A 25,532-nucleotide genomic window follows, 5' to 3' on the forward strand; every position below is an offset into this window, starting at 1 on the left:
TGTTAGACACCAAAGCAGTGCCTGTGGCCCTTGGGACAACAATGTCATTTAACACCACAGGTTAACATTGCTACAGCCTCATGACCTTTCTTGCTGTGCGCTGCAGGGTAGCTCTTGGAAAGCTGGTTTGTCATGACGTTGGGAATGGTACCAGTCCATCTGGGTTTGTTTACTAAAGCTCGCCAAGGCTGGGAGTGTGCATTGGAGGTAGAGGCCATGGCTGGATCCCCAGCACTGCAAAGAAAAGCCCCTCCCACAGTGCTGGGGAAAGGCCGCCCTTCACCTGAGCAGCAGGTGTGTTCCTAAAGGGCTGCCAACAGATCAGACGTTGAAAAATCAAACCCCTTGCCTTTGGGTTACATCCGGACTCCAGAGGTGCTTCTCTGTTCTTGTCCCCATCAGATAGCCATGTTCCACCAGACTTCCTGGCAGCAGGGCTGGGGGCATAGCTCAGTGGGCACGAGGCCACTGGGTTCAATCCTCAGCTTCAGAAACAAGCCAAAAACGACCCACTTCCTGGACTTTTAGAAAGACTGTTGTCCTCCACCATGTGCCAGCCTCCCGAGGATCCTCAGGGTCTCCCCAGAGATGCTGGAATGACTTCAAGGGGGTGTCTGAAAAAGTTCTTTCAGGCGGGTGTTGTGGCCACCTGATGGGAGCCGCCTTGGAAGTAGACAGTGGCTGCAGAGAACACTGGCCCCTGATCTGTCCACTGCACCTTTCTGCCTCTCCTCCGCGGGCTGTACCTGGTGCAGGCGGGGCCACCCGAGTTCCTGGTGGGCCAGAATTCGCTGGCTCTGCAGCCTGTCTTTACTGACCCCATCTTTGTCTTTCCAGATGTTCAAAGGACCTGAGAAAGACATAGAGTTTATCTACACGGCCCCCTCCTCGGCAGTGTGCGGGGTCTCACTGGATGTTGGAGGGAAGAAGGAGTATCTCATTGCAGGTGATTGGAGGGAAGACTTGGCTGTGGGAAAGCCTCAGGGCCCAGGGAACTTACGGCCAGAACAGCTCCAGGGCTTCCCATTCTCTCTCCTAGTCCCTATGGTGCAAGTGCCTCACACTGCCCTCTAGAGGTGGCCTGGCCGGGCTGCAGCACTGCCCATGCTCCTAACTACCACAGGAGGGGAGGCTCGCTGTCAGCAGTGACCCAGGTCTAGGCCAGGGTCTGTCTCCCAGTGTGCCCTGCTGAGTCCTTGGTCAGGCCGAGGCTGTTGGCTGTGGAGCCTCTCTGCCTGGCCCTTCCACCTCCCTTTTCCTTCTCTGGGCTCTGACAAGAGGTGGCTGTGCTCCAAATGCCTTCCATGCAGATTCCATTTAATCCCCTGTGGTAAAGGTGCTGCTGTGACCTCATTTTACAAGTGAGGGAAGCTGAGGTAGAGCAGCTGAGGTAGAGCAGACACTTGCATGGGGTCGGCTTACACCTGCTCCACGGGGCCAATGGTGACATTTTTAGTTGCACGAGCTGGTTGATGTCATGTTGGCAGCTTGAAATTGGCCAGGGTGGGAACATTTCCACCATGTAAATTAGCAAATGCTCCACACTGGAGCCGGTGTGAGACATTTCTCAGCTCTGCTCAGCAGTGTCACTACCTGGGCAGGTATGGCCCGCCCCCATCTCTGCCTGTGGGGCTCAGCTCCTGATCAGCACATCCTGTTGCTGTCCCACATCTCAGCAGGGTGCTCCCCTTCCACTGCCCACGGGGACACCCAGCCTGCCCCCAGGCCTGCTCAGCCAGCCCCGGAGGGTCCAGCATGCAGCCAGGGCGGAGAACCAGTGTCTGACCAGAACTTTCCCTCCTCCGATGCAGAGGCAGAGCCTCCTGCCAGAGTTTCGAGCTGCTCAGCAGCACATACTCCACAGGGTGTGCCTAGGCCGCAGAGGACAGACACCTGCCCTGCAAAGGGGCCTTCCGGACACTATTTTCATCTCCTGGGGCCTTTGTGGTCAGCCAGCTCTGCTCTTCATTGCAGATCCTGAGCCCCAGGGTACTGTCCCCTCGTCCATGAGACAGGCGGTCCAGCCTGCAGGGCCCTGTGAAGGTCCTGAGGAGCAGCCCTTAGCTGGGTTGTGCCACAGCAGCCAGCAGCCCTGACACACAGTGGCTCTGTGGTGTATGTGGCTAGTGCTCTCGCCCCATCTCACGTTCTCTGAGAGCGAGGAAGCTGCAGGAGAGACCGTCCAGCGTGAGGGCGGGCAGAGGTGTACAGGACACCGGCCCCGTGATTGTCACCGATGGTCACTCTGACTTATTTGAGGGATGTGATAGGAAAACCCGCCTTGTTCAGCCTGTTTTCGCAAGAGTGAGCTTTCAGTGTCCAAATGAAGCCAGCCTCGTGAGTCAGTCAGAAAGCTGAATCACTTCAGTGCTGTGTGCGGACGTCACCGCTTTGCTCCTTCACATGGATGCTGTGTGTCCTGCACGGTTTCTGCACAGGCCCATGACACTGTCCCCAGTCTCAGCAGGAAGACAGTGTGAGGTAACACAGCGCACATTGTGTAGGCGTGCTAAAACCCAAGCCGTCTGGACTACAGCTCCACAAACAATAGAGATTGAAGGCGTCGGAAGGAACAGCCGCTTGGTAACCATGTGCCTGTTGTCTGGGACTATTGCACGTCTCCTACTGGAACCAAGCAAGTCACAGGAAGTACATTTTAGTCTCTTCACCGCCTGTGAGACATAAGATTGGGAAAAGGTCTTACCTGTAAATGTATTGCATATGGGTCTTTAAATTGCAGTATATGTGCGTGTAACATAAAATTTATTGTTGTGCTCGTTTCTGTGAATAGAAGATTAGGTACATTCACGGTGTCATGTAACTGTCACTGTCCATTTCCAGGGCTTTTTCATCCTCCCAATCTGAAACTGTCCCAGTTAAACACTACCTCCCCACTCCTCCCTTCCCTGGCTGCTGGCACCGCAGTTCTACTTTCTGTCTCTGTGAACTTGCCTATTCCAGGGACCTCCTACAAGTGAAGCACGCATCCTTTTGTGCCTGGCTTACTTTATTTTTTATTTTTTTTTGGTACCAGGGATCGAACTTGGGTCTTTGCGCTTGCGCAGCAGGCGGCGAAACCACTGAGCTAAATCCCCAGCCTGTATCTGGCTTGTTTTACTGAGCATAATGTCCTCAAGTTCATCCATGTTGTACTCTATGTTGGACTCCCTTTCCTCTTTATGTGCATGCATTTTTAAGTTGTCAAAAAATGCAACCCCCTCCCATTGAATTCTAGGTGTGATTTCATATTGTTAACAATTTCATTCACTTTCCAACTACTTAGTATCTCAAAAGAGCACTCTGAGGTCCCCATGATGCTGCAGCACAGAAGGTGCCAAGTGGTGACCCCTGTATGAAGAGAACAGATGGGATGGGGGCAGCCCAGGGAGATGCCCAGGTGCAGGCTCCAGAAACACACCTGTGTCCATCTGGACCTGTCTTCTTGGCCAAGTGAGTTGGCCTGTTGGTCCTCCCATGCCTGCCCCTGAGCTTGCTGTGAGGATGAACGTGCACCTCACAGAGGTGCCGGGCTTGACCTGGGTCCGGATTCACTTGAGGGCAGCTAGTAGTTTTGTTCCTTAAATGAGAGGTAGCAGCGACTATGAGAGACAGGGAGGAAGCTTGGTCTGGGGAAGGACCCTCGAAGGACTTGGACAGGAGTGCGCCTAAGACAGGCAGGGTCTCTTCCCCACTTGGTGACCCTTCCTTGAGACACGTGACAACAACACGCCTGCCCACAGGGCTCCCTGCTCCATCCTCCTGGGGGGGGGGCAGTGGCGGGCCCCCATCACCCCAGGAGCCTTGCTGATCCCACTTTTTCCCAGGCTCGGTCAGGTGACTCCACATTGTCTCTGGCCTTTCCTTCCCGAGGCACAGCCCTACTTCCTGCTCTCTGGCATTGGGTGAGTTAGCCAGGCCGGCAGCGATCCTGGGACGTGGTGAGCCACGCTGCCAGCCGGCGCCCACCCCCTCTGGGCCAGTGACTCAGCTTCACATGTTGCGCTGGGCACTATGAGAGCGTGCTCGGGAACTCTTATAGGATCGGCCCTGTAATTTTCTTCTATGGTCCTCTTCTCCAAAAGGAAAAGTAAACATACAATCCTTGGTTACACATTTTAATTCATTCCTGTTTTTCTGTATCCAAGACTCAGGCTTCGTCTTTTTTCCAAGAGAGACATAAGTAGAATGTTGCAACAAATCTTCATGCCATGAAGCTTAACTAAGTCTTAACTATACTAATGGTGATCTTTTTGTTTGTTTTTGTTGTTTTTGAGACAAGGTGTCGCTTTGTAGTTCAGGCTGGCCCTGAACTCACTACGTAGCCCAGGCTGGCCTCAAATGAACTTGGGGCAATCCTTCTGCATCAGCCTCCTGAGTGCTTGGATTACAGGCGTGTGCCACCATGCCTGGCTATGGGGGGTCTTCTTGTAACATTCAGAGATGCTACACCATTCATCCATGACATCAGAAGTTCCTATTAGCTCAGTAACTAGGGCCCTTGAAAAGATAGTTTGCATTTCAACTCCACTCTCTGCCTTTGTCAACCTCTGTGGAAGCTTAAATTGGTGTTAAAAAACCAAAAAGAGTCATAGCAGAAAAAGACAGAATAGGTAGAAAATTATTAGAACAATGTATAGTGTCTGTAGATTTTATTGAGCAATTACTATGGGCAAGGAACCATGGATACAAAAAAAAGAGCAAGCCCTTACCCTTCATGCTTACGACTTGGTTAAGGAAGCATATTAATGCTAGGCATGGGGTGCAATAGAAAGCAACATGGAATTTGGGGTGATGGAGCCAGAATAGAAACTCTGCCTATGTACCACAGTGATGGCCGGGCCAGGCAGGACAGGGCTGCAGTCTACTGGTTCAGGTGGTAAATGCCAGAAGAAACCGGGGTGGGAATGCATTGCCACCTCACTATTTTGCTCTTTTCTTATCTCCTCTGAACTCACAGAAAATGGCCACAAGTCTCAGGGGAAAGGTCAAGCATCTATGTTTGAAGTGTTTAAGGCCACACGAACACTCATCTCTAAGTTTTAGGATTCAGAATGAATGCCACTCTAGTGGGACAGTTGAGCTCCCAAGCCTACGAGGTGAGGAGCAGCTAACACTGAGGCAGGAGGATAAGAATTCATACCCAGGGAGGCTGTGCCACAGAAGCAGCATGCCTGGCACCCCACGAAAGCCTTGGCCAGCCCAGCCGGGCTCCCCACAGCAGCCGGTCCCAACCAACTGCATTGTTCCTTGAGTGAGCTACATTTCTACTAGTGGATTGTCCACGGCCAGCGCGGTGTCTGAGGTCTGTAAGTGGATGGAGTGGGATTTGGTCAAGCAGAGGCCCTTGGGTATGGCCCGGACCCCGGTGCCTCCCCAGGACTCTGGCACTGATCCCTTATCCCTGGGCGTGTGTGTCTCTTCACAAGGTGCCGGGGTAGCAGAAGGGATGAGTTTTGAAGTCACCGCCATAGCTGCCCTAAGAGTCTGTCACTGACTGTAATATGCTTGTTCATTCTTTTCTCCCGCGTGGCTAATGCTGGCTGGGGTTGTCACCAGTGTGACGTCTTCACCAGTGGACTCGGGAGCCTCCAGGAGAGCGCCCCCTTGTGCCCAGCGAAGGGAATTTAGAACCAATTAGTGACTAAAAAAATTCCATGTGTTGGCTAGTCATACTAGAAAAATGCAGGCTTGCGGGGTCAACATCAAATGGGAGGAATGCCGGTGACTAAATATTATTTGGTGAAAAAACAGGAAGCAGAATGACCTACATACCACATGCTCTTTTTTTGTGTGCGACCTTGCCTGGGAAAGTGTAGATAGCAGAATCAAGGGAGCAGATTACAAAAATGAGAAAGATTTCCTGGGTTCGATTCCTGGTACCAAAAACAGGAAGCTTTTAAAAACTGTTTCTTGCATTTTCACTCCCTTTTTTTTTCTTCCCCCAGTACTGGGCATTGAACCCAGGGCCTTCACACTGAGCTACATTCCTGCCTTTTTTTTTTTTTTTTTTGAGACAGGTTCTTGCTAAGTTGCTAAACTGCCCAGGCTGGGCTTGAACTTGTGATCTCTTGCCTCAGCTTCCCAGAGTGGGAAGCTGGGATTACAGGCGTGCACCACTACACCCAACTCAGTTCTTGCATTTTCCGAGTTTTCTACAGTAAGCATGCATTTATTTCAAAACTCACGGCACAACAACCTATAATATTGTCAGAACTAAGTCTCAGCACCCTTAAGTCCTGTCTGGATGTCAGAAGTGGGTGGAGGAAGAGAACCCAGTACTCAGCCTGAGCTTGGTGGACCCTGTCTCTCCACAGGAAAGGCCGAGGGGGATGGCAAGATGCACATCACCCTCTGTGACTTCATCGTGCCATGGGACACCCTGAGCACCACCCAGAAGAAGAGCCTGAACCACAGGTACCAGATGGGCTGTGAGTGCAAGGTAAGTACACCCATTCCTGCGGCCTCAAGAGGGCGGCTGGCATGCAGGTCCCTGGCTTCCGGGACCCTCAAGTCTCCCAGATCCTGATTGAGGACCGGACTCCTCAGGAGGGAAGCTTCCTGGCTGGGGACAGAGCTTTTGGCCCCTGGTCCTCGGAGAGCACTGGGAAACATCTCCTGCAAGGGGTCTTTGGAAAGTAAAGGAACTTGGAGGCAAGCACACTGATCCAGCTGCATGGCTGGTAGCCTGGGAAGGGCAGTCTTCTCCAGAAAGGAGCTCTGTAGGAAAGCGTGCTCCAGTGAGTATTTTTCTACAAAGGTGCAAGCATAAACCTTTGTGTGCCTTGTGAGAGAGCGCTCCAGGGGCTCCATGTTTCCCAGCAGCATGGACATTTACATGCGTGGGACTAACTGTGGGTTTCTATGTTGAGAATGCTAGAAACGCCTGCCTCCCTTCTCAGAATGTGCCCAGAGGTTGTGCTAAACAGTTGTAGCAGTGTGGACACTCAGATCCTGTGGAGGAGGGTGAGGTCTCCCCCTCCGCTCCAGGGCTGGGATTCTATCATCTCCGACACCTTGCTGTTGTTCCCAAGGCAGCAAGGATTGCTGGGCACCCAGCATCCCTCTGTGTTGCCAGGAGTGACCAGGAATTTCCAGCCAAGCTCTGTCCCATGCTGGCCAGAGCTGCGTAAAGGGCCTCCTCCCGTTGCAGCTGGTGCTGCCCATCCTGTGCTCATGCAAAGTGTGAATTCCAAGCTCACAGTCCATGCGTGCCTGGCACAAGTCCTCTGTTGCCTAGTGTGACATCAGAAGTAAGCTCTCCTTTGCTTAGTGCTGCGAAAGTAGTCAGCCAGGGGCAGGGGATTTAGCTCAGCGGTTCTGCCACCTGCCTCACAAGTACAAGGTCCTGAGTTTGATCCTCGGTACCAAAACAAACAAACAAAAAGACTTGTAGCCACTAGTTCCTTTGCCAAAATACTAGTCGCCCACGACCTCAAACCTTGTGCTTGAGGACAAGGTCCAGGCCTTGTTATTCTGCTCAAACCTGTTTCCGGGAAATGTCCAATCTGTTGTCATTCGTGTGTGTGTGTGTGTGTGTGTGTGTGTGTGTGTGTGTGTGTGTGTGTGTGTGTGTGTATGTATGTGTGTACGGTGTGTGTGTGTGTGTGTGTGTGTGTATGTGTGTACGGGGTACTAGGGATTGAACCTGGAGCCTTCATGCTGAGCTTTATCCCTAGCTCTTTTTAAAATTTTTTATTTTGACACGGAGTCTCACTAAGTTGCTGAATTGCCCAGGCTGGGCTTAAACTTGTGATCTTCCCTCAGCCTCCCAGAGTGCTAGGATTGCAGGCGTGCACAACCAAGCCTGACTCTGATGTTATTCTTGTTGTTCTTGTACCTCCAGAAAGGTGGGCTAAAATAAGACCATCTTATGGTTAGAGAAGTTAGGTAGATCAGGGGCCCCACAGGTGGATGGGTTCACAGCTAGGTTAGGTACACACGTGGGCAGGTTCACAGACTTTCCCTGGCCCCGGCTCCCTTTGGGCACCACCTATGTCTCTATGGAAAGCATGAGGCAAGACTGCTTCCTTGAATGCTTCATCAGGTGCACAGCTGGGTCCTGGAGATGCCCCAAGCAGCCTGGCCCGTCCAATCCTCAGTCTTGGGCTAAATCCGCCTATTTGTCCCCAGATCACACGCTGCCCCATGATCCCATGCTACATCTCCTCTCCGGATGAGTGCCTCTGGATGGACTGGGTCACAGAGAAAAGCATCAATGGCCACCAGGCCAAGTTCTTCGCCTGTATCAAGAGGAGTGATGGCTCCTGCGCATGGTACCGTGGGGCGGCGCCCCCCAAGCAGGAGTTTCTGGACATTGAGGACCCGTAAGGGGCCACCAGCACCCCTGTGGCCAATTGAGAAGCCTCCAAGAGTTTAGACTGGTCCAGCCCTGACGTCCCTTCCTGGAAGCAGCATGAATAAAACTGTCATCCACATGGGTCACATCAGTGTGATTCTGCCCCTCCCCATTGTCCTTCTAAGCATGGTCGTGGGCTGAAGGGAATGGTGGGCTCAGATCCTCCTGTATCACTCCCTCCGCCAGCCTGCGTACCGTGTGTCTGTCTTCAGTCCTGGTGTGGGCCAGGGTGGGACACAGACTTCCCACTCAGGCCTCCTTGGCACCATCACAGAGGCCAGGCAGGGAGCACTGAGGGATCTCCGTGGCCTGGTCAGGGCAGAGCCTGGAAATGTGCATTTTGCAGAAACTCTTGAGGGTCACTGTAAGACTATGTAGCAGGCCTACCAGGTCCTTTTCATCCTGAGAGGGATGTGTCCCTCGTTTTCTGCAGCAGCCACCTCTCTGGCCTAGGGTGGCCATCCCTGCTCCTTGCAAGTGCCCCTCATCTCCCCTGGGCCCACCATGGACTCCCAGCACCTGTGACTCCCCCAGGTCCTGGAGCAGTCCTGGAACCAGTGGCTCATTCTTACAGAAGCCCTACTCAGTCATGAATCTGCAGAATTCCAGTAGGAGCTTCCCTTGGGGCTCATAGAGATGTGCAGCAGGAGACCTTGCTGAGCTACATTTTGACTTCAGCCAAGTCTCTCCGGCCCCCCACCCCACAGACCCCAGCCCCATGTGGGGATCTCTGCAGTACCCTGCAGGGCAGTTGTCCGGTAGGCAGGTTGCTTGGCTGCCCTTGTAGTTCACCCTAAGCTTCTGCAGTTTCTTCTGCCTCCTTCCTGTCTGGCACTGGGGAGCTGGATTGAGCCACAGAGCTTTGGTTCCCCCAGGCTGACATGCAGCTTGGCTGGCCGAGTCCTGTTTACACACATTGATGCAAATGCTGGTCCCACAGGCTTAGAGACATCTCCCTCCAAGACTAATGAGCACTATTTCTGCTGCAGATTTCTGCAGGTGACATTAGCTAAGTGTACTATGCCCCACCCCGGGAGGCAGGCAACTTGCGTGACACTCAGTTCTTTCTGGGCCTCCAGGATGCTGTGACCTGTCTTAAGGAACATCTCATTTTTCTAAAGATGAATTCTTAGATGATGTGTGACCTGAGTTGATTTGTGCCAAGATCTGCTTCTGTTTCCTATGTCACAGAGATTACCCACTTCCAGACACTTCACAGGGAACTAGGGAACCCACTGTGCCAGAGAAATGGCTTTCTGGTGCCTGGACCATGGCAGAACTTTCTCAGTGACAACACAGAGAGTCTTACTTCTTTTCCTACCTATGTTATAAAGGTAAACTTCTCTGCAGACACACACACACACACACACACACACACACACACAAAATGCAAACACATTCATGTGTGCGCGCAAAATGCAACTGAAATCTGGCAGCCTGGGAGTGGCCCTTCTACAAAATGCTTCCCAAGTCACCATCCTCTAAGCCTGTTCCATTCTGCAGCGGTCCCAAGCCCCTGAAGACTCCTGACCCCCAAGTGGCATGCAGCTCCTCTGCCCACTGGGACCTGGTCAGCACAGAACTCGATGACTTCCCTTTCTAGGACAGACTGGGAGAACATCCAGGAATCAGGCCCTGCCCCTAGGTCATTTTCATGCTGTACAGTGATATACAGTTGGTGAGATGTCATAATGGACCAGTCCATGTGATTTCAGTATATACAACACCACCAGACAGCCCCCCCCATCAATATAACACCCCACCCTGTTTGCTTCCTGTATGGTGATATCATATGTAACATTTGCTCCTGTTTCTGCTGACTTCTGAAATGTTTGGGTTTGTTTTGACATCCGCTGTGATCATTCCTGTGCTGTGATTTTTATTACCCTGGGTAGGTGTTAGACTTGCACTTTTGAGACACAGTTACTGCATCACGGAAGCATCTGACCCAGAGTGGAAGGCATGGCGTGGTAGCTGGCCCGTGACAGTGGATCCCTTCAAATCTTTTCTTTAGTTCCTTGAGCATCTTTGCTTTTTCTGCCTCCCATCTTTTGTTCTTGAGTTCAGATTATTACTAAGGAGAGGGCCTCTGAGTAGGCTGGTTCTAAGATATGGCCTTTATATTCGATCCACGCACACTGGTTTTCTAACCATGCTGAGCAGCAGAAGAAAACAAGGCAGATCAAAAGGAAGTGCCCGTGGCAGCCGAGAGATGGAGCCACTCAAATCCCTTCACAGTAAATAACTGCAATAGATACATAGTTTAAGAAGGCTCTCCCTTTGGCCTTGTTTAATTTATGTTATATTCTAAGCACCGCTCTCTTCTCCCTCTATTCTCATCATGCAAGCAAGTCAAAATATTTAAAATGAAGTTTACATTGTAGTTGTTTTAAAAATCTTTGCTTGATAAGTATTAAGAAATATTGGACTTTTCTGCCATAATTTAAAGCTTTGTTGATTTTGTTTTTGTTTGGATTTCTTTTTGTTGTTGTGGGGGTAGCAATGTGTTCATGCTGGAATATGAAGTCTGAGACCCCCCTGTGCTGGGAACACATGAGATTGTTGAAAATCAACAAGCAGACTGCGCATGTCTCTGATGCTTTGTATCATTTTTGAGTGATTGCTCCGTCAGTGGACAATAAACAATATTATCAAAGAGAAGCCTGGCTCTGTCTATGTGGCTGTCTCAGTGCTCAGAACTGCTGCTTTCTAGCTCAAGAATGAGGACCAAGCACCTGCAAAGCAGCCTCTCCCGTCTAGGGGAGGGGCTCCCTCTGTGTCCAAGGGCAAAAGGCCTGCGTGCTTGGAGAGGGTAATGTGGGCTTGGCTATGACAAGGCAGACAGAGTGAACCTGGTTTTCTTCTTTTTCTTTTTCAGTACTGGGAATTGAACCCAGGGCCTTCGTACTGGGCCATCCCTGGGTCTCTTTTTAATTTTTGAGATGGTCTTGTTAAGTTGCCCAGGCTGAGTTTGAACTTGCGGTCCTCCTGCCTCAGCCTCCTAAAGTGCTGAGATTACAGGCACGTACTGCAGTACTCAGCTGGGAACATGGTTTTCTTTTCTTTCTTTTTTTCTGGTACCAGGGATTGAACTCAGGATGTGCTTGCCAGGCAGGTAGGTGCGGCTGAGCTACATCCCTGGCCTGAATATTTTTTTGTTTGTTTTGTTTTTTGGTGCTGGGGATCGAACTTGGGCCCTTGCGTTTGCGAAGCAGGTGGCAGAACCAGTGAGCTAAATCCCCAGCCCTGAATATGATTTTCTTAAGCGGGCAAAGAGCCAGGAGGATACACCAATGTCCCCTTCATCCATTCAGCACATACAAATTTAGAGAGAGCCAGTGAACTTCCCCGTTCCTCTTGTGTCCACACCCACCTGCCTGGGGCTATCTGGCAAGAAGAGTCCCAGTTTCACTTGTAAATATCTCAACACCTCTGTCTGAAAACTAAGAAAAGCTTTGAAAACATTCCAGGAACGCCTTTATCACACTTTAAAAGTGTCCTTAGGGTTTATTAATGTCATCAGATATCTAGTCAGTATTCTGACATCTTTGGCTGTCTCATAAATGCTTTTCACGGTTTACTGCTTTGAATTAGGATACAAATATAATCCGTCAGTTGCAATTGGGCCGTGTCATGGTATGGATATGGTCGGTCCTGCAGGGTCCTCAGTGTGGTGCTGTTAACAGGTGGGGCGACCTTAAAGAGGTGGGGCCTGTGGGACCATTACTGGTTTCTGAGCTTCCTGGCTTCCTGATTGGCCAGGTGATCTCTCCTTCTCAAGCACACACACCACGACGCCTTCCACCATGATAGGATGCAGCCCAGGGGGCCCTCACCAGAGACCAGATCAGTGGAGCTGCCCAACTTGGGTCTTTCAGTCTCCCAAACTGTGAGCTAAATGAACCTCTTTTTTTTTTTAATAAATTACCTACCTCAGATGTTTTCTTATAGCACCAGAAAATGGGCAAATATAGTTGATATGTCTCACAAATTTTTTTTTGTATATCCTTTTATTGGTACATTTTAGGTATACAATATAATGACATGCATCACTGGAAGTTTGCACCTTTACATAATCTCTCTTGGTTCTTATTTTTCCCCCTTCCCCTGCCCTCCCTTCAGCCCCTCCGCCCCTCCCTGTTTACAAAAACTCTGTTTCCTTTCATTTTCTCATACTAATTCCATTCCCCTCTTTCCTTTCCCCCACCCCTCCCACTTCCCCTTCCCCTTTTGTCTCAAATCTTTTTAATTACAGGTTTCTCCCCGCCCCATCCCAGTCTATCTCAGGCTGGGAAAGAAGGTCACATCATATCTTAAATTCTAACCAAATGTTTCAGATATTTCAACCTAGCATATGAAAAATATAATTCTCATTAGAATTTGAATAGTTGCCCATCCTCTGGCCTACATGCAAAACTGGGGACAGCTGGAAGAATTATTTTCCATTTTGCATAGCTGCTACCTGAAAAGCAAGAACAAACTTTCTGAAGCAGTAAAGAGTGGAACCAAGTTTGTACCAATGTCTGTGCCCCAAGATGTTAAATTCTCCCCATTTATCATCCTCCACTGCAGAAATATTTGGCTTGGGTTTTCCATATGGTGAAATATTGGGGGAAGGTCAGCAGCATACTACGATAATAATACAAAGACTTTCAGAGGCATTCAAATGACTCCCCTTAGCTGTGGTCCATCTCAGCCTGCTAGCCACATTTCCACCCTAGCAAACTGCACATCAGCTAATTGCTGCGCATGTCACTCATTTATGTATTTAGGTCAAATATGACATAAAAAAAAGAAAAATAATTTCTCATTATGGAAATTTTCAGACATATACAGAAATGCAGAGAATGATAAAAGAAACTCCATGTGTCCGTAATCCATTTTCAACAATTGTCCAAGTTTTGTCGGTCTTTGCAAGCAATTCTAAGTCAGTGTGTGGACCCACGTTGGGGCAGCTGACTGTCAGGGGTCCCAGCAGACTGCCTGTTCACCAGACTGCCCACCCAAAGACACAGGTGGGTTCAAATTGGAAATGCAGCTGCAAACACTTCAGGGTCCAACTGCAGAGACATGGGGCCGTTCCCGTTCCTTTCCATGGTCGTCCCCCCTCTGGAGAGACTGAGTCCCTAAACCCCCATGGGGCAAATCGAATCACTCCAACAGCAGCTACCATTCAGTCTATGCCAGCACTGCTGCTGTCACACCCTGTGTCACATTTAATGCATGCCAACCACACAGTCCTCTAACTCCCCCACTGGACAGATGAGGAAACAGGCCAGCATGGTGGAGTTGCTGGTCACCCAGCTGAGTGGTGCTGACTTTCGGCAAGAGAGAAGGCAAAGAGCGGCTGCAGGCACTCAGCTCTATGGCTTGGGAGTGACATCCATTGCCTCCTCCCGGCTCATCACAGAGGACTGTCAGGAGGTGCCACAGCGGTGAGAAAGGTAACCCTGGCCACCAGCCACTTCCCGAGCCCAGAGGAGGACTGTGAGGCTTGCGACCGTAAAACCCAGCCTGTTGTTTCTGAGCTGCTCCGTCGAGATGTAGCTCACTCTCAACGATTCATGCAGTCCAGTGCACAATCTGATGGTTTGAGCTCCATTACAATTCATTAAAAAAAAACCAACTCTAGTACCATACTTATAAAATCTGCCATTTTAATCATTAATTATATAATTCAGTGGCATGTTACATTTATAGCATTTTAACAAGCACTACTACTTCCAAAACTTTTTCACCCCCCCTCAAACAGAAACTAAAACCATTAACCCTTGGCTCCCGATGTCCCCTCCCTGGTGACGGACAATCTATTTTCTGCCCTATAGATTTGCCAGCTCTAGATAGGTGAGGTAAGTGGAATCATACAGTAGGTGGTCTTTTGTGTGGAGCTTACTTCACTTAGCAGCCTGTACTCAAGGTTCATTTGCACTGTAGCCTGTGTCCGTCCTGCCCTGGGTACTATTCCACTGCATGATGCCTCATGTGTTTATCCAACAGTGGGCACCTGTGTTTCTTCCACCATAAGCTACAGTATTTCGAACATTTCTGTGAATACAGGTGCAAATGTCTGCTTTTCCCCTGCTTTCAGTTGGGCCTATCTATGGTAGTTTTGTGTTTAGCATTTTGAGGAACCTCTGCGTTTCCACAGTGGTGGTCCACATTACATTCCCTCCAGCAATGTGGGAGGTGTAGTGTGTTTTCAAGTTACCTTTTCTCGACCTCTCCTAAGGGGGCGGTTCCCAAACACCCTTGTTAGGCCATATGACAATTCACAGTATTCAGGAAACTTCTAGTGTGTAAATTCAGTTATGAGGTCACGGGGCCTGGAGGTTACATTAAGATAAACCCAAATCACATTGGCAATCATGAAGTATGAGCTCTCTACACATTAGGGGAGGATTCTGGAGAAACCCATGGAGCAGGATAACCTACAGAGACAGAGCTGCCTTACCCACTTGGCTCCATGCACAGGTCCTGGCCTTGGCTTCATGTACGGTCAGTCTGGCCTCCTGCTCTGCACTCTGCTCAGCACCCCTTCTGATGCCACTGCTGGGCTCACTCCTGCCTTGAGTCCTCTGCCCATGCTGCCCCTCCTGTGGAACTCTCTTCCTCGTTCTTCCCACAGCCAGTTCCCAGTCTCCATAGCTTTAGACAGGTCCCAGACCCCCCAGGGTCATCATTCATCATCTTAATTATGCAAATTTGATTCTTTGATCATTCCTCGCTTGCTGTTAACTAGTGCAAGGAGCAGTGACCAAGATATACTACTGCTTGGTGCCACAGGGTCGTATGAAGGGGTGTCAGTCCAGGAGGACACTGAGGAGGGTGCGGAGAAGAGGCGGATGAGGGCAAAGAGCCCCGAGATCAAGGTCCCTGGCAGGAGAGGGGTGGGGCATGGCAGGAGGCAGCAGACTGATGGGAAGGTCTGGGAGGAGTGTAAGAGTGGGCGCGAGGGCTCTGAGGGCGTGCGTGTGAGAGAAAATTAGTGCATGAAAAGTGAGTATGAGCGTGACTATGGTGCAAACGTGTGGCATGAATGTGAGTGTGCGCGTGTCAGGGAGATCCCTGGGGCCACGCCCCTTGTGGAGTGGAAGGGTCCTGTGGCCTGGGCACAGGGTGGCTGAGGTGGCAGCCCTGAGGCTCTGACCCAGTGTCCCCAGACCCAGGAGTCCAGCTGACAGCCCGGGGCTCTGGAGGCTGGATGAGCCCTAGGGTGCGCTCACCCAACCCTAAGCAGGGGAGGCAGCCCCCGTGACTGAGGTTCTGAGGTTGGCATCTCCAGCTGCCGCAGGGCTCCGAGAGACAGGGGAGACCACTAGGAACCAGGATTTATTTCAGGTTTTAGGTGAACACCAGCTCAACGGACTCTTGTCCAAAGGGGGTGTGACGAACAAAGAAAAGTTCCAGCTTTCATCCATTTGATCGAAGGGGGATTGTCTTTCTAGTGATGTAGCAAGTGAGTTTAACGTAACAAGGAACAAGACAAGGGCAGACAGTCTTGTAACTTATCCTTGAAAGAAGACAGTGTCTTATGAATCATGTGAGAACAGGGTGTCATAAACTTTGTTTACAAGACACAGTTGTCAATTTTATCTGTACCAGGAACAAGGAGTTACAGCTACAAGGGGTGGGGTGTGATCTGAGGGGGGGAAAAGCCCAAGGTTGGGAAGAATTCATTTTTCTTTAAGTCCTGCTTCACAAGCATTGGTGGGAGAGGGGTACTGTATTAAATAAATACAAAATTACTAAAGCAAAAAAAAAAATTACAAACTATGTCCTGCCTTTCTTGCAGCATCTCACAGCCAGCAAGCAGTCCTTGTGTGTGCGGACCTCTCTGTGACTCTGTGACATTTTAACGTGGCACCCCCTCCTGGCACTGCCTACCCGTGGCCTGCCATCTTAGCAGAATGTCTGAGAAACACCACCATTTAGAAAGGATACTTCTCTCCGTTTCTTCTGAGATTAAAAACAGAATGGAAAAGTTGTGAGAAAGCGGCTGAGCAGCTGAGAGGTCTTTATATTTTCTGAAACCTCAGTGCCTTCATACTGAGCTGTGTCCCCACTCCTTTTTTTTAAATTTTGAGGCAGGGTCTTGCTAAATCCCTAAATTGCCCAGACTGGGCTTGAACTTGAGATCCTCCCGCCTCTGCATTCCAGAGTGCTGGGATTACAGGCGTGCGCTAGCTACTGTTAGCACCAATATGGGACAGTGGTGTAAGGACGTCCCTCAGTCTTCTCCAATCACAGGGGTTGCTACAGCCTGCATCTTTTCACCTTAGCCAGGCTGCTAGAACAATGCAGATGGGTGGCTCTCACTTGAGCCCTGCTCTGTTGCATGGATGGGACCACCAGCCATACCCAAAGCATGCAAAATGTGGTCTGGACTGCACCATGAGGGGCCCCGGAAGCCTGCTGTTCTGTGAAGGGCAAGCTCTCCTCACCACTTCATGAGTAAACAAATGACTCTTGGCAGATGTACAGCTTTCCTATTAGACGTGGCTGTCTGCCCTGCCCCCGCAAACCTTCCCCAGCAAGGTGCTGGCGACAGTGTGCGGTGGCCCTCACTTTACTTCACGCCTAGCCCGCCTCCCTCTGGCTCACTGACCCATTGCTGTCTGGCCTCTATTAGACAGTTTCGTGCGGTTATCAGACAAATGGCCACAGACCAGGTGGCACAGAAATGACAGATGGGCTGGCTGTGGTGGCTCCTGCCCATAATCCCAGCATTTGGGAGGTTGAGGCTGGAGGAGCACGAGTTGGAGGCTAGCCTGCATCTATAGTCAAAGCCCACCTGAAAACAACAGAAAATGCACGAAAAAGCCACTTGTACTCACCATGGTGCCATCGGTCGTGCTCCAGGGTTCTAGGGTGGGTCTTTCTATGGTATCTTTCTGCTTTTGGTGGCCTTGGCCATTCCTTGGCTTGGGCAGATTCCAATCCTTGCCTCTGCCTTTGTATGGCTTCTACAGTTGGGGTCCTCTCCTCTTCTAATACTGCCTGTTAGATTTAGGGTGCACCTGACTCCAGCATGACCTCATCTTTACTTGATGATGCTTCTGGCCATGGCCCCCCTGCCTCTACCCAGCTCGTGCTGACATCCATGACATGGCAAGAAGAAATCTAATCTGCCCACTTTGTGTAGGGCCGTGGGTGGTCAGGGTGGGGACAAAACCCAAGCCATGCTAGGACTTGAAATCCAGGACCTTGAATACTCTTGAGAGGTTACTAGAGTCTAGCCCCAGTCAGAAGAGAGATTACTAATTTACCACTAAAAGTATGGCATAGGTCTCTCCACAAATCGGTACCTCGACCTCCAAGGCAGGGAGCCAGCCATTGGGTGACAGTATTGCCACTCTGATAGTGTACGGCTTCTTCAGATAACTTCTCAAGTGATTAATTTTGGTTACAGTTTTCTTTTTTGCTCTTTATCGTCAATGTTTCTCCAGTTTTCTTTCTTAGGATTAGAGATTTTTCAGTTGTCTCATCTCAAGCATTTCATTTTCCATTTGCTTCTCTTCCAAAAACATTTACTGCAGTGTACCAGACCCTGGGACACACAGATGAATTGTCCTGGCTCTTTGGAGTCATGATGGGGAGAGGCGAAGCCCATAGAACAGTCCAAAATAACAGAGGAGATGGAGGGAATCCAGGAAGACTTCTCAGAGGAAGTGGTACCTGAACAACGGATTTAAGGGCACATAGGAAAGGGAATTCTAGGCCAACGACCAGCTTGAGCCTGAAGCAGAAATAGCCTGATTGGGGATGGGGATCGGGGATTTGGATTGGGCTCTGCTGAAGGTTCCAGAATGGAAGTGGCTGGGACTAAGGCAAATTAGACAAGGAGGGCCCAGGGCCCAGAGACCATTAGAATCTATGCTATGGAGCTCAGGGTCCTGGTCAGCATCAGAAGCCAGAGAAGGATTTCAATGAGATGAGCAATGTGATCAGGTTTGGCTTTTTAATATGCTAGTCTATTTGGATCTGGTATTCTAGTAATGTTGGCAAAGATGGGGAGGGGCTTCACTTGGGCAAGTGGATGGAAGGAATGGATGATTTGACAGTATTTCAGAAGTAAAATTAGAGGTTTATAGATTGATGATTTACATGGGGTGAAGGGGAGTGAGGAGCCCAGGATGTGGCCATGCAGGTGGATGTTGGGACTGCTGATTGGGTCCAACCGGATCACCAGAACCATTCTGTGTATGGCTTTTTTTTTTTTTTGTACTGGGGATTGAACTCGGGACCTTGCACTTGCGAGGCAGGTGCTGGAACCACTGAGTTAAATCCCCAGCCCCTGTGTATGGCTTTTAAAACACGAAATTACTGCAGGGACTGGTTGCAACCTGATGGAAGAAACTCATTAGGATGCTAGCTAGAAGTAGGCAACTGAGATTAGCAACCTCAGGGAGATGCCAGCACCTCTACAGTGAGGGACAGAGGCTCTTACAAGAGTCCAAGGAGGTGACCATGGGAGCTGGAACCTCTGTCAATTCCAAGTGGAGATGGGGTGGGGGAAGGCTGTTTCACCTGCACTTTGGTCTTGACCTTATCCCGTGGCTGGACCCACCTGGAAACCAGTTCACAAGAAGCCTGGTAAATCCAACTGGGACAGCCCTGCTGTGACACAGAAATAGCCGAGAAGGGAAAAGATTTGGTCAGAGCATTGGCAAACCAGTAGAAGTGGGCAACAGGGCAGAAAGAGAGACATCCTTTGGGAGGACAGGGCTGCATTGCCCATCTCTTGACTTGGTGAAGTCTGAGGTGCCGGGGGAGATGTCCAGCCAGCAGGCAGTTCCTGGACTTTTGATTTCAGACAGGGCCTGGGGAGGGAAGACAGTCTGGCCTGCAGATCGTAGTAACAGTAGGTATAGCAATGGATCTAGTCAAACATAGCTGTTTGTTTGACTTAAAAGAAGCATTCATATTATTTTCCAAAATACTGGCATCATTTTATATTTCCAGGAGCAGTGGGGGGGGGTCCCAGTTGCTTCTCACTCTCTCCAATATTTAACCTTTTTTAGCTATTCTAGTGGGTGTAAAATATGCCTCAATGTGGTTTTTCATGTGTATTTCTCTGGTGACCTTAAGAGACTTTTCTACCTGAACATAAGATCTCCAGGAAATTTTGAGGGCCTCCATCAGGGAATCTGAAAGAGAAGGATGTACATGTGGGCAGACGAAGGCTCCTGCCAACTTCTAGGTCTGAGATCACACTTCCAAGCTAGGCAGGCTGTTCAGGCAACTGCCTCATCATCTCATTAAGAGTGAACTTAGAGCCTGGCACACCTAGGTTCAAACCCTCACTTCACCACATGCTCAGTGGGATCTTGCATAATGAGTTCTCTCACCTGTAAAATGGGTGCAATGTTACCTTTTCCTGGGGTTGCTATAAAGATTAGTGGTCACCTTAACATCTGGCACTAAACATGAGCTCAACAGTGGCAAAATGTTGTTGTTCTGTTATTAAAAGATATGCTGATCTTTTTTTCCCCAGATGAGGAAATCTAGACGTGGGTAAATTCAGTAGCCAAAGCAAACAGGTAATTATGGCAGAGTTGGATCGAATCTAGGTTTCCTCTTTCCCCTGCCAGTTACACATGCTATCATGCCTGAAACAGTGAGAGTTGCCTCTGAATCTTAGCATGGAACAGACTCTGGTCAAGTCACAAAAGTGGTTTGGGGACAAAGAATAAACCTCAAACACACCCTACCGAGGTCACGAGTTGCTCGGAACACGCCAAATCAGGCGGCACCCCGGCAACAATCCACTGGACAACACTGATTAAGAGGGACGAAGAAGGACACTATATCCTTGTAAAGGGAAGAATCCAAGAGGAAGAGATGACAATCATAAATATCTATGCACCAAACACTAGTGCGCCCAACTATATAAAACAAATACTAACAGACATAAAATGTCATATATGCACTAATACAATTGTAGTGGGGGACCTCAACACCCCACTGTCACAAATAGATAGATCAACTAGACAAAAAATAAGTAATGAAATACTAGAACTCAATCGAACTCTTGTACAAATGAACTTAACAGATGTTTACAGAGTCTTCCAACCCACAAAATCAGAATACACATTCTTCTCAGCTGCACATGGGTCATTCTCCAAAATAGACCACATACTCACACAAAGAACATGTTTAAGTTAGTGCAAAGGAATTGAACTTATCCCCTGTATATTATCAGACCATAGTGCGATGAAATTGGAGATCCATAGCAAAAGAAACTCAAAATATTTCATAAACACATGGAAATTGAACAACACACTTCTGAATAACCAATGGGTCACAGAGGAAATTAAAGAAGAAATCAGACAGTTCCTTCAATTAAATGACAATGACAATACAACATATCGGAATCTATGGGACACAATGAAAGCAGTTTTACGAGGGAAATTCATAGCAGTGAATACACATATTAGGAAAACAGAATGAGCCCAATTAAACAACCTGATGCTGAACCTCAAGCTTCTAGAAAAAGAAGAGGAGGACCACCACAGAGCTCATACAAGGGAGGAAATTATAAAGATCAGAGGAGAAATCAATGCAATGGAGACTAAGAGAACGATACAAAAAAATCAATGAAGCCAAGAGTTGGTTCTTCAAAAGAATCAACAAAATTGACAAACCCTTAGCCAACCTTGTCAGAAAAAGGAAAGAAAAGGCCCAAATCCATGCAATTAGGAATGAAAAGGGTGCAATTACACAGACCCAGCAGAAATCCAGAGGATCATCAATACCTACTTCCAGAACCTATATGCCAATAAGATGGGCAACACAGAAGAAATGGACAGATTCCTAGATACATATGAATTACCAAAGTTGAACGAAGAAGACCTAAAAATTCTGAACAACCCAATATCAACCAATGAAGTTGAAAATGTAATTAAAAACTTATCAACTAAGAAAAGCCCAGGCCCTGATGGCTTCACTGCTGAATTCTACAAGACATTTAGAGAGGAACTGCTGCCACTACTGTTTAAACTCTTCAATGAAATTGAAAGGGAAGCAATACTCCCAAATTCATTCCTGGAAGCAAGCATCACCTTGATCCCCAAAGCAGAGAAAGACCCAACCGAAAAGGATAACTACAGGCCAATCTCACTAATGAACACAGATGGAAAAATCCTTAATAAGATCCTGGCAAACAGAATGCAGAAGATCATCAAGAAGATCATACACCCTGATCAAGTGGGATTCATCCCAGGGATGCAGGGATGCTTCAATATACGCAAATCAATCAATGTAATACACTATATCAATAGAGCCAAGGACAAAAACCATATGATTATCTCCATAGACGCAGAAAAAGCATTTGACAAAATCCAACATGCATTTATGATAAAAACCCTACAAAAAATTGGAATACATGGTCTCTACCTCAAACTGATAGAAGCCATCTATGAAAAACCAACAGCCAATATCATACTAAATGGTCAAAAACTGAAATCCTTCACACTAAAATCAGGAACAAGACAAGGATGTCCACTATCACCACTCTTGTTCAATATAGTTCTGGAAACATTAGCGATGGCAATTAGACAAGAGAAAGAAATAAACGGAATAAAGGTAGGAAATGAAGAAGTCAAACTGTCATTATTTGCAGATGACATGATACTCTATATAGAAGACTCCAAGGTCTCCACCAAAAGTCTTCTAGACTTAATAACCAAATTCAGTCAAGTAGCTGGTTACAAGGTCAACACACAAAAATCAATAGCTTTCCTCTATACGAATGACAGACTCACTGAGAGAGAAATAGGGCAAATAATTCCTTTCACAATAGCATCCAAAAACCTGAAATACCTTGGAATCAACCTAATGAAAGAAATCAAAGACCTCTTCTCTGAAAACTATGGCACTCTGAAAAGAGAGATTGAAGATGATATGAGAAAATGGACAGTCATCCCCTGCTCCTGGGTAGGAAGGATTAATATAGTGAAAATGGCCATACTTCCAAAACTGCTATATAGATTTAATGCAATTCCAACTGAGATGCCAGCAGCATACTTCATGGACCTTGAGAAAACAATCCAAAAATTCATCTGGAACAAGAAGAGACCCAGAATATCAAAAGCAATTCTAGGTAACAGAGACATGGCTGGGGGTATCACAATGCCCAACCTGCAACTATACTACAAAGCTACTGTGATAAAAACAGCATGGTACTGGCAAAGAAACAGACCTGAGGACCAGTGGAACAGATTAGAAGATGCAGAAACAACGCTAGACACACTCAGCCATCTCATCTTTGATAAAGGAGCCAAACACCCTCACTGGAGGAAAGATAGCCTCTTTAATAAATGGTGCTGGAAAAATTGGGCTTCAACTTGCCAAAGATTAAAACTAGACCTATATCTCTCACCACGCACTAAATCGAAATCAAAATGGATTAAAGATCTAAGTATTAAAATAGAAACTCTGAACCAGTTGGAACAGAGTTTAGGTAGAACTCTTGAAGACATCAGTGTAGGAAAAGGTTTTATGAACAAAGCCTCAGTTGCCCGTGAACTAGCACAATCAACAAGTGGGATCTCTTCTTATTAAAAAGCTTCTGCACAGCAAGAGAAACCACCAGCAGTGTGAAGACACAACCCACAATGTGGGAAAAAATCTTCACCTGCTCTTCTTCAGACAAAGGTCTACTATCTCGAATCTATAAAGAACTTAAAAAGATCAGACCTCCCAAATTTAAAGACCCAATCTGAAAATGGGCATCTGGAATGAACAGACGTTTCTCAGACAAAGAAGTAGAAATAGCAAATAAACATATGAAACAGTGTTCAACATCACTGGTCATTTGAGAGATGCAAATGAAAACAAGGCTGAAAAAAAAAAAAAAAAGAAAACAATGCTGAGATTCCACCTCACCCCAGAAAGAATGGCTGCTATCATGAAATCAACCAATAACAAATGCTGGCAGGGCTGTGGGGAAAGAGGAACCCTGCTCCACTGCTGGTGGGAGTGTAGACTGGTGCAACCACTGTGGAAATCAGTATGGAGATACCTTAAAGAACTAGGACTGGAAGTCCCATTTGACCCCGCTATTCCACCACTGGGGATCTTCCCCAAAGAATTAAAAGAATCATACCACAGTGATATATGTGCGCCCATGTTCATAGCGGCACAGTTTGTGATAGCTAAAACTTGGAAACAGCCCAAATCCCCATCAACTGGAGACTGGATAAAGAAAATGTGGGTTTTTAAAAATAAAATGGAGTATTACTCAGCCATAAAAAATGAGAAATTAGAGACATTTATAGCTAAGTGGGTGCACATTGAGGTGATACTCTTAAGTGAAATAAATAGGACACAGATGGGTAAATACCGAATAGTTTCTCTGGTGTGAGAAACTGAAAGTGTAAATAAGGACTAAAATGTATAATAGGTAATGTGAAATAGGAAGAAAAGGGGCAAAGGGGAAGGAAGTGGGAGGGCTAGGGGAAAGGATAGAAGGGAATGGGATTAATATGAAAAAATGGAAAAATAGGAGCAAAATCTTTGTAAATAGGGAGGAATGGAGGGGTTGAAAGGAGGGCTGGGCAAGGGTGAAAAATAAGAACCAAGAGAGATTATGTAAAGGTGCAAATTTCCAATGATGAATGTCATTATATTGTATACCTAAAATGTACCAATGATTAGAATGAATAATCGATAATCCAAAATAGGAAGAAAAGGTCCAAAGGAGTAGGGGTAGTGGGAGGGGCAGGGGAAAGGAAAGAAGGGAAAAGAAAAAATATGAGAAAAGGAAAAAATGGAAATCAAGTCTTTGTAAATAGGGTAGGGTGGAGGGCGTGAAGGGAGGGCTAGGAATGGGGAAAAAATAAGAACCAAGATGCATTATGTAAAGGTACAATTCCCAATGAGAAATGTAATTGTGTTGTATACCTACAATGTACCAATAAAAGAATTTAACAACAACAACAAAAAGAATAAACCTCAAGCTAAATGTCTTAATGGAGGTTCTTGTAGATAGGGCGTAGACTTAATCTCAGGCTAATAGGGTTCTGTTTTTGTCTGCTTTTTCAAAAAACATTAGCACCGGAGGCTGGGGATTTAGCTCAGTGATGCTGCGCTTACATGGCAAGTGGAAGGACCAGAGTTCAGTCCCCGGTACTGGAAAAAAACCCCACTAGCTCCCAATAGGAGACAGAGCTGAATCTTGCTCCAGTTACATCTGTTCCTTGTCCATCTTCAACCCTGGCTTTCAGAACTGTGGGGAGGGCACGGAATCACCTTTGGGTTGTTTACCTGTTGAAAGGCTCGGACCGCTACCATCTGAGACCCCTCTAAACCGTCCCCTCTCAGCATACCTGCCCCTGGGGACTCAAAACATTATCAGCCCCGCTATGGATAGCAGGTCTTATCTGTCAAGTAGGACAAAAGACAGGACGGTGTGCAAGTTCTATCTTTTGGAAAAAATAGTTTATTCTCGCCCCGTGTTTCTGTGGGAGCTCCTGAGGTCACGCCAGGAAACACAGTCCACCTGCATTGGGGAATGGGGCCATGGGGAAGCTATGAAGCTGCTCCGAGTCAAGGGAATTTAAAAAAAATATTGCAAAGCAATGTTTGGAAAAATTCAACCACTCAACTAAGACCTTCACGTAGAGTCGTGTAGGATGAAGTTTTTGGAAGGGGCAAGTGGAGCTAGAGAGATCCACAGGGGCCGCCGAGGATTGTAAAGGTCGAAAGCCTAAGGTGTCTGATCCTTTCCTCCCAAGACCCACCTTTCCGGGCAGCCCCAGGCTTCTACAGAGCGCGCTGCCTCACCGTGAGGAAGTTGTTTCCGTTATGATTGGCACAGACCCCGGAGATGAGAACCGGGCGCCGCGCGTCTCTGCGCGGCCCGACGGGTAGCAGGAGACCCCCGTTCGTCCCCACACTGTGACTGGCCCAGCGTACCCACACGGGAGGGAAGGCGGAGCCGTTTACACCCACGGCTCCCCGGAAGGGGAGGCGCCTCTAGCGCTCGGCTCTAGAATCCCGGACTTCGGCCCAGGGGGCGGAGCATTTTGGCTGCGCGCTGCGTCAACGCGTAGGCCGCCGAGGCCTCGGGACTCGGAGGTGACGTATCTGCGCGTAAAGCGGCGATGGGCGGATCCAGAGAGCTGGCCCAAGCTAGCTCCGCCTCTTAAAGCTGCCTGGACCTCTCAGTGTGGAC

The 25,532-nt window shown here is 48.2% G+C and overlaps 1 protein-coding gene and 1 long non-coding RNA gene across 2 annotated transcripts in view; one reads left to right on the forward strand and one right to left on the reverse strand.

Moving 5' to 3' along the window:
- The window catches only part of Timp2 (TIMP metallopeptidase inhibitor 2), a 41,855-nt gene extending 30,838 nt beyond the window's left edge, over nt 1–11,017 (forward strand). The window contains exons 3-5 of the mRNA XM_004860838.4: nt 838–946; nt 6,315–6,439; nt 8,131–11,017. Coding sequence (XP_004860895.1) covers nt 838–946; nt 6,315–6,439; nt 8,131–8,328 — 432 coding nt within the window. The 3' untranslated portion in view covers nt 8,329–11,017. The remainder of the gene's footprint in view (nt 1–837; nt 947–6,314; nt 6,440–8,130) is intronic.
- LOC147828736 (uncharacterized) lies at nt 10,267–25,523 on the reverse strand. The gene is made up of 2 exons (XR_015450206.1): nt 25,099–25,523; nt 10,267–19,503 (listed from the first exon to the last, which is right to left on the reverse strand). It is a non-coding gene; the product is annotated as an uncharacterized LOC147828736 (long non-coding RNA).
- Between the last annotated feature and the right edge of the window lie 9 nt (nt 25,524–25,532).

The sequence above is a fragment of the Heterocephalus glaber genome, unplaced genomic scaffold (genome assembly GCF_053883595.1).
Source record: "Heterocephalus glaber isolate CG9 unplaced genomic scaffold, H.glaber_assembly_v1.0 deba00000937, whole genome shotgun sequence".
Lineage (NCBI taxonomy): Eukaryota > Metazoa > Chordata > Mammalia > Rodentia > Bathyergidae > Heterocephalus > Heterocephalus glaber.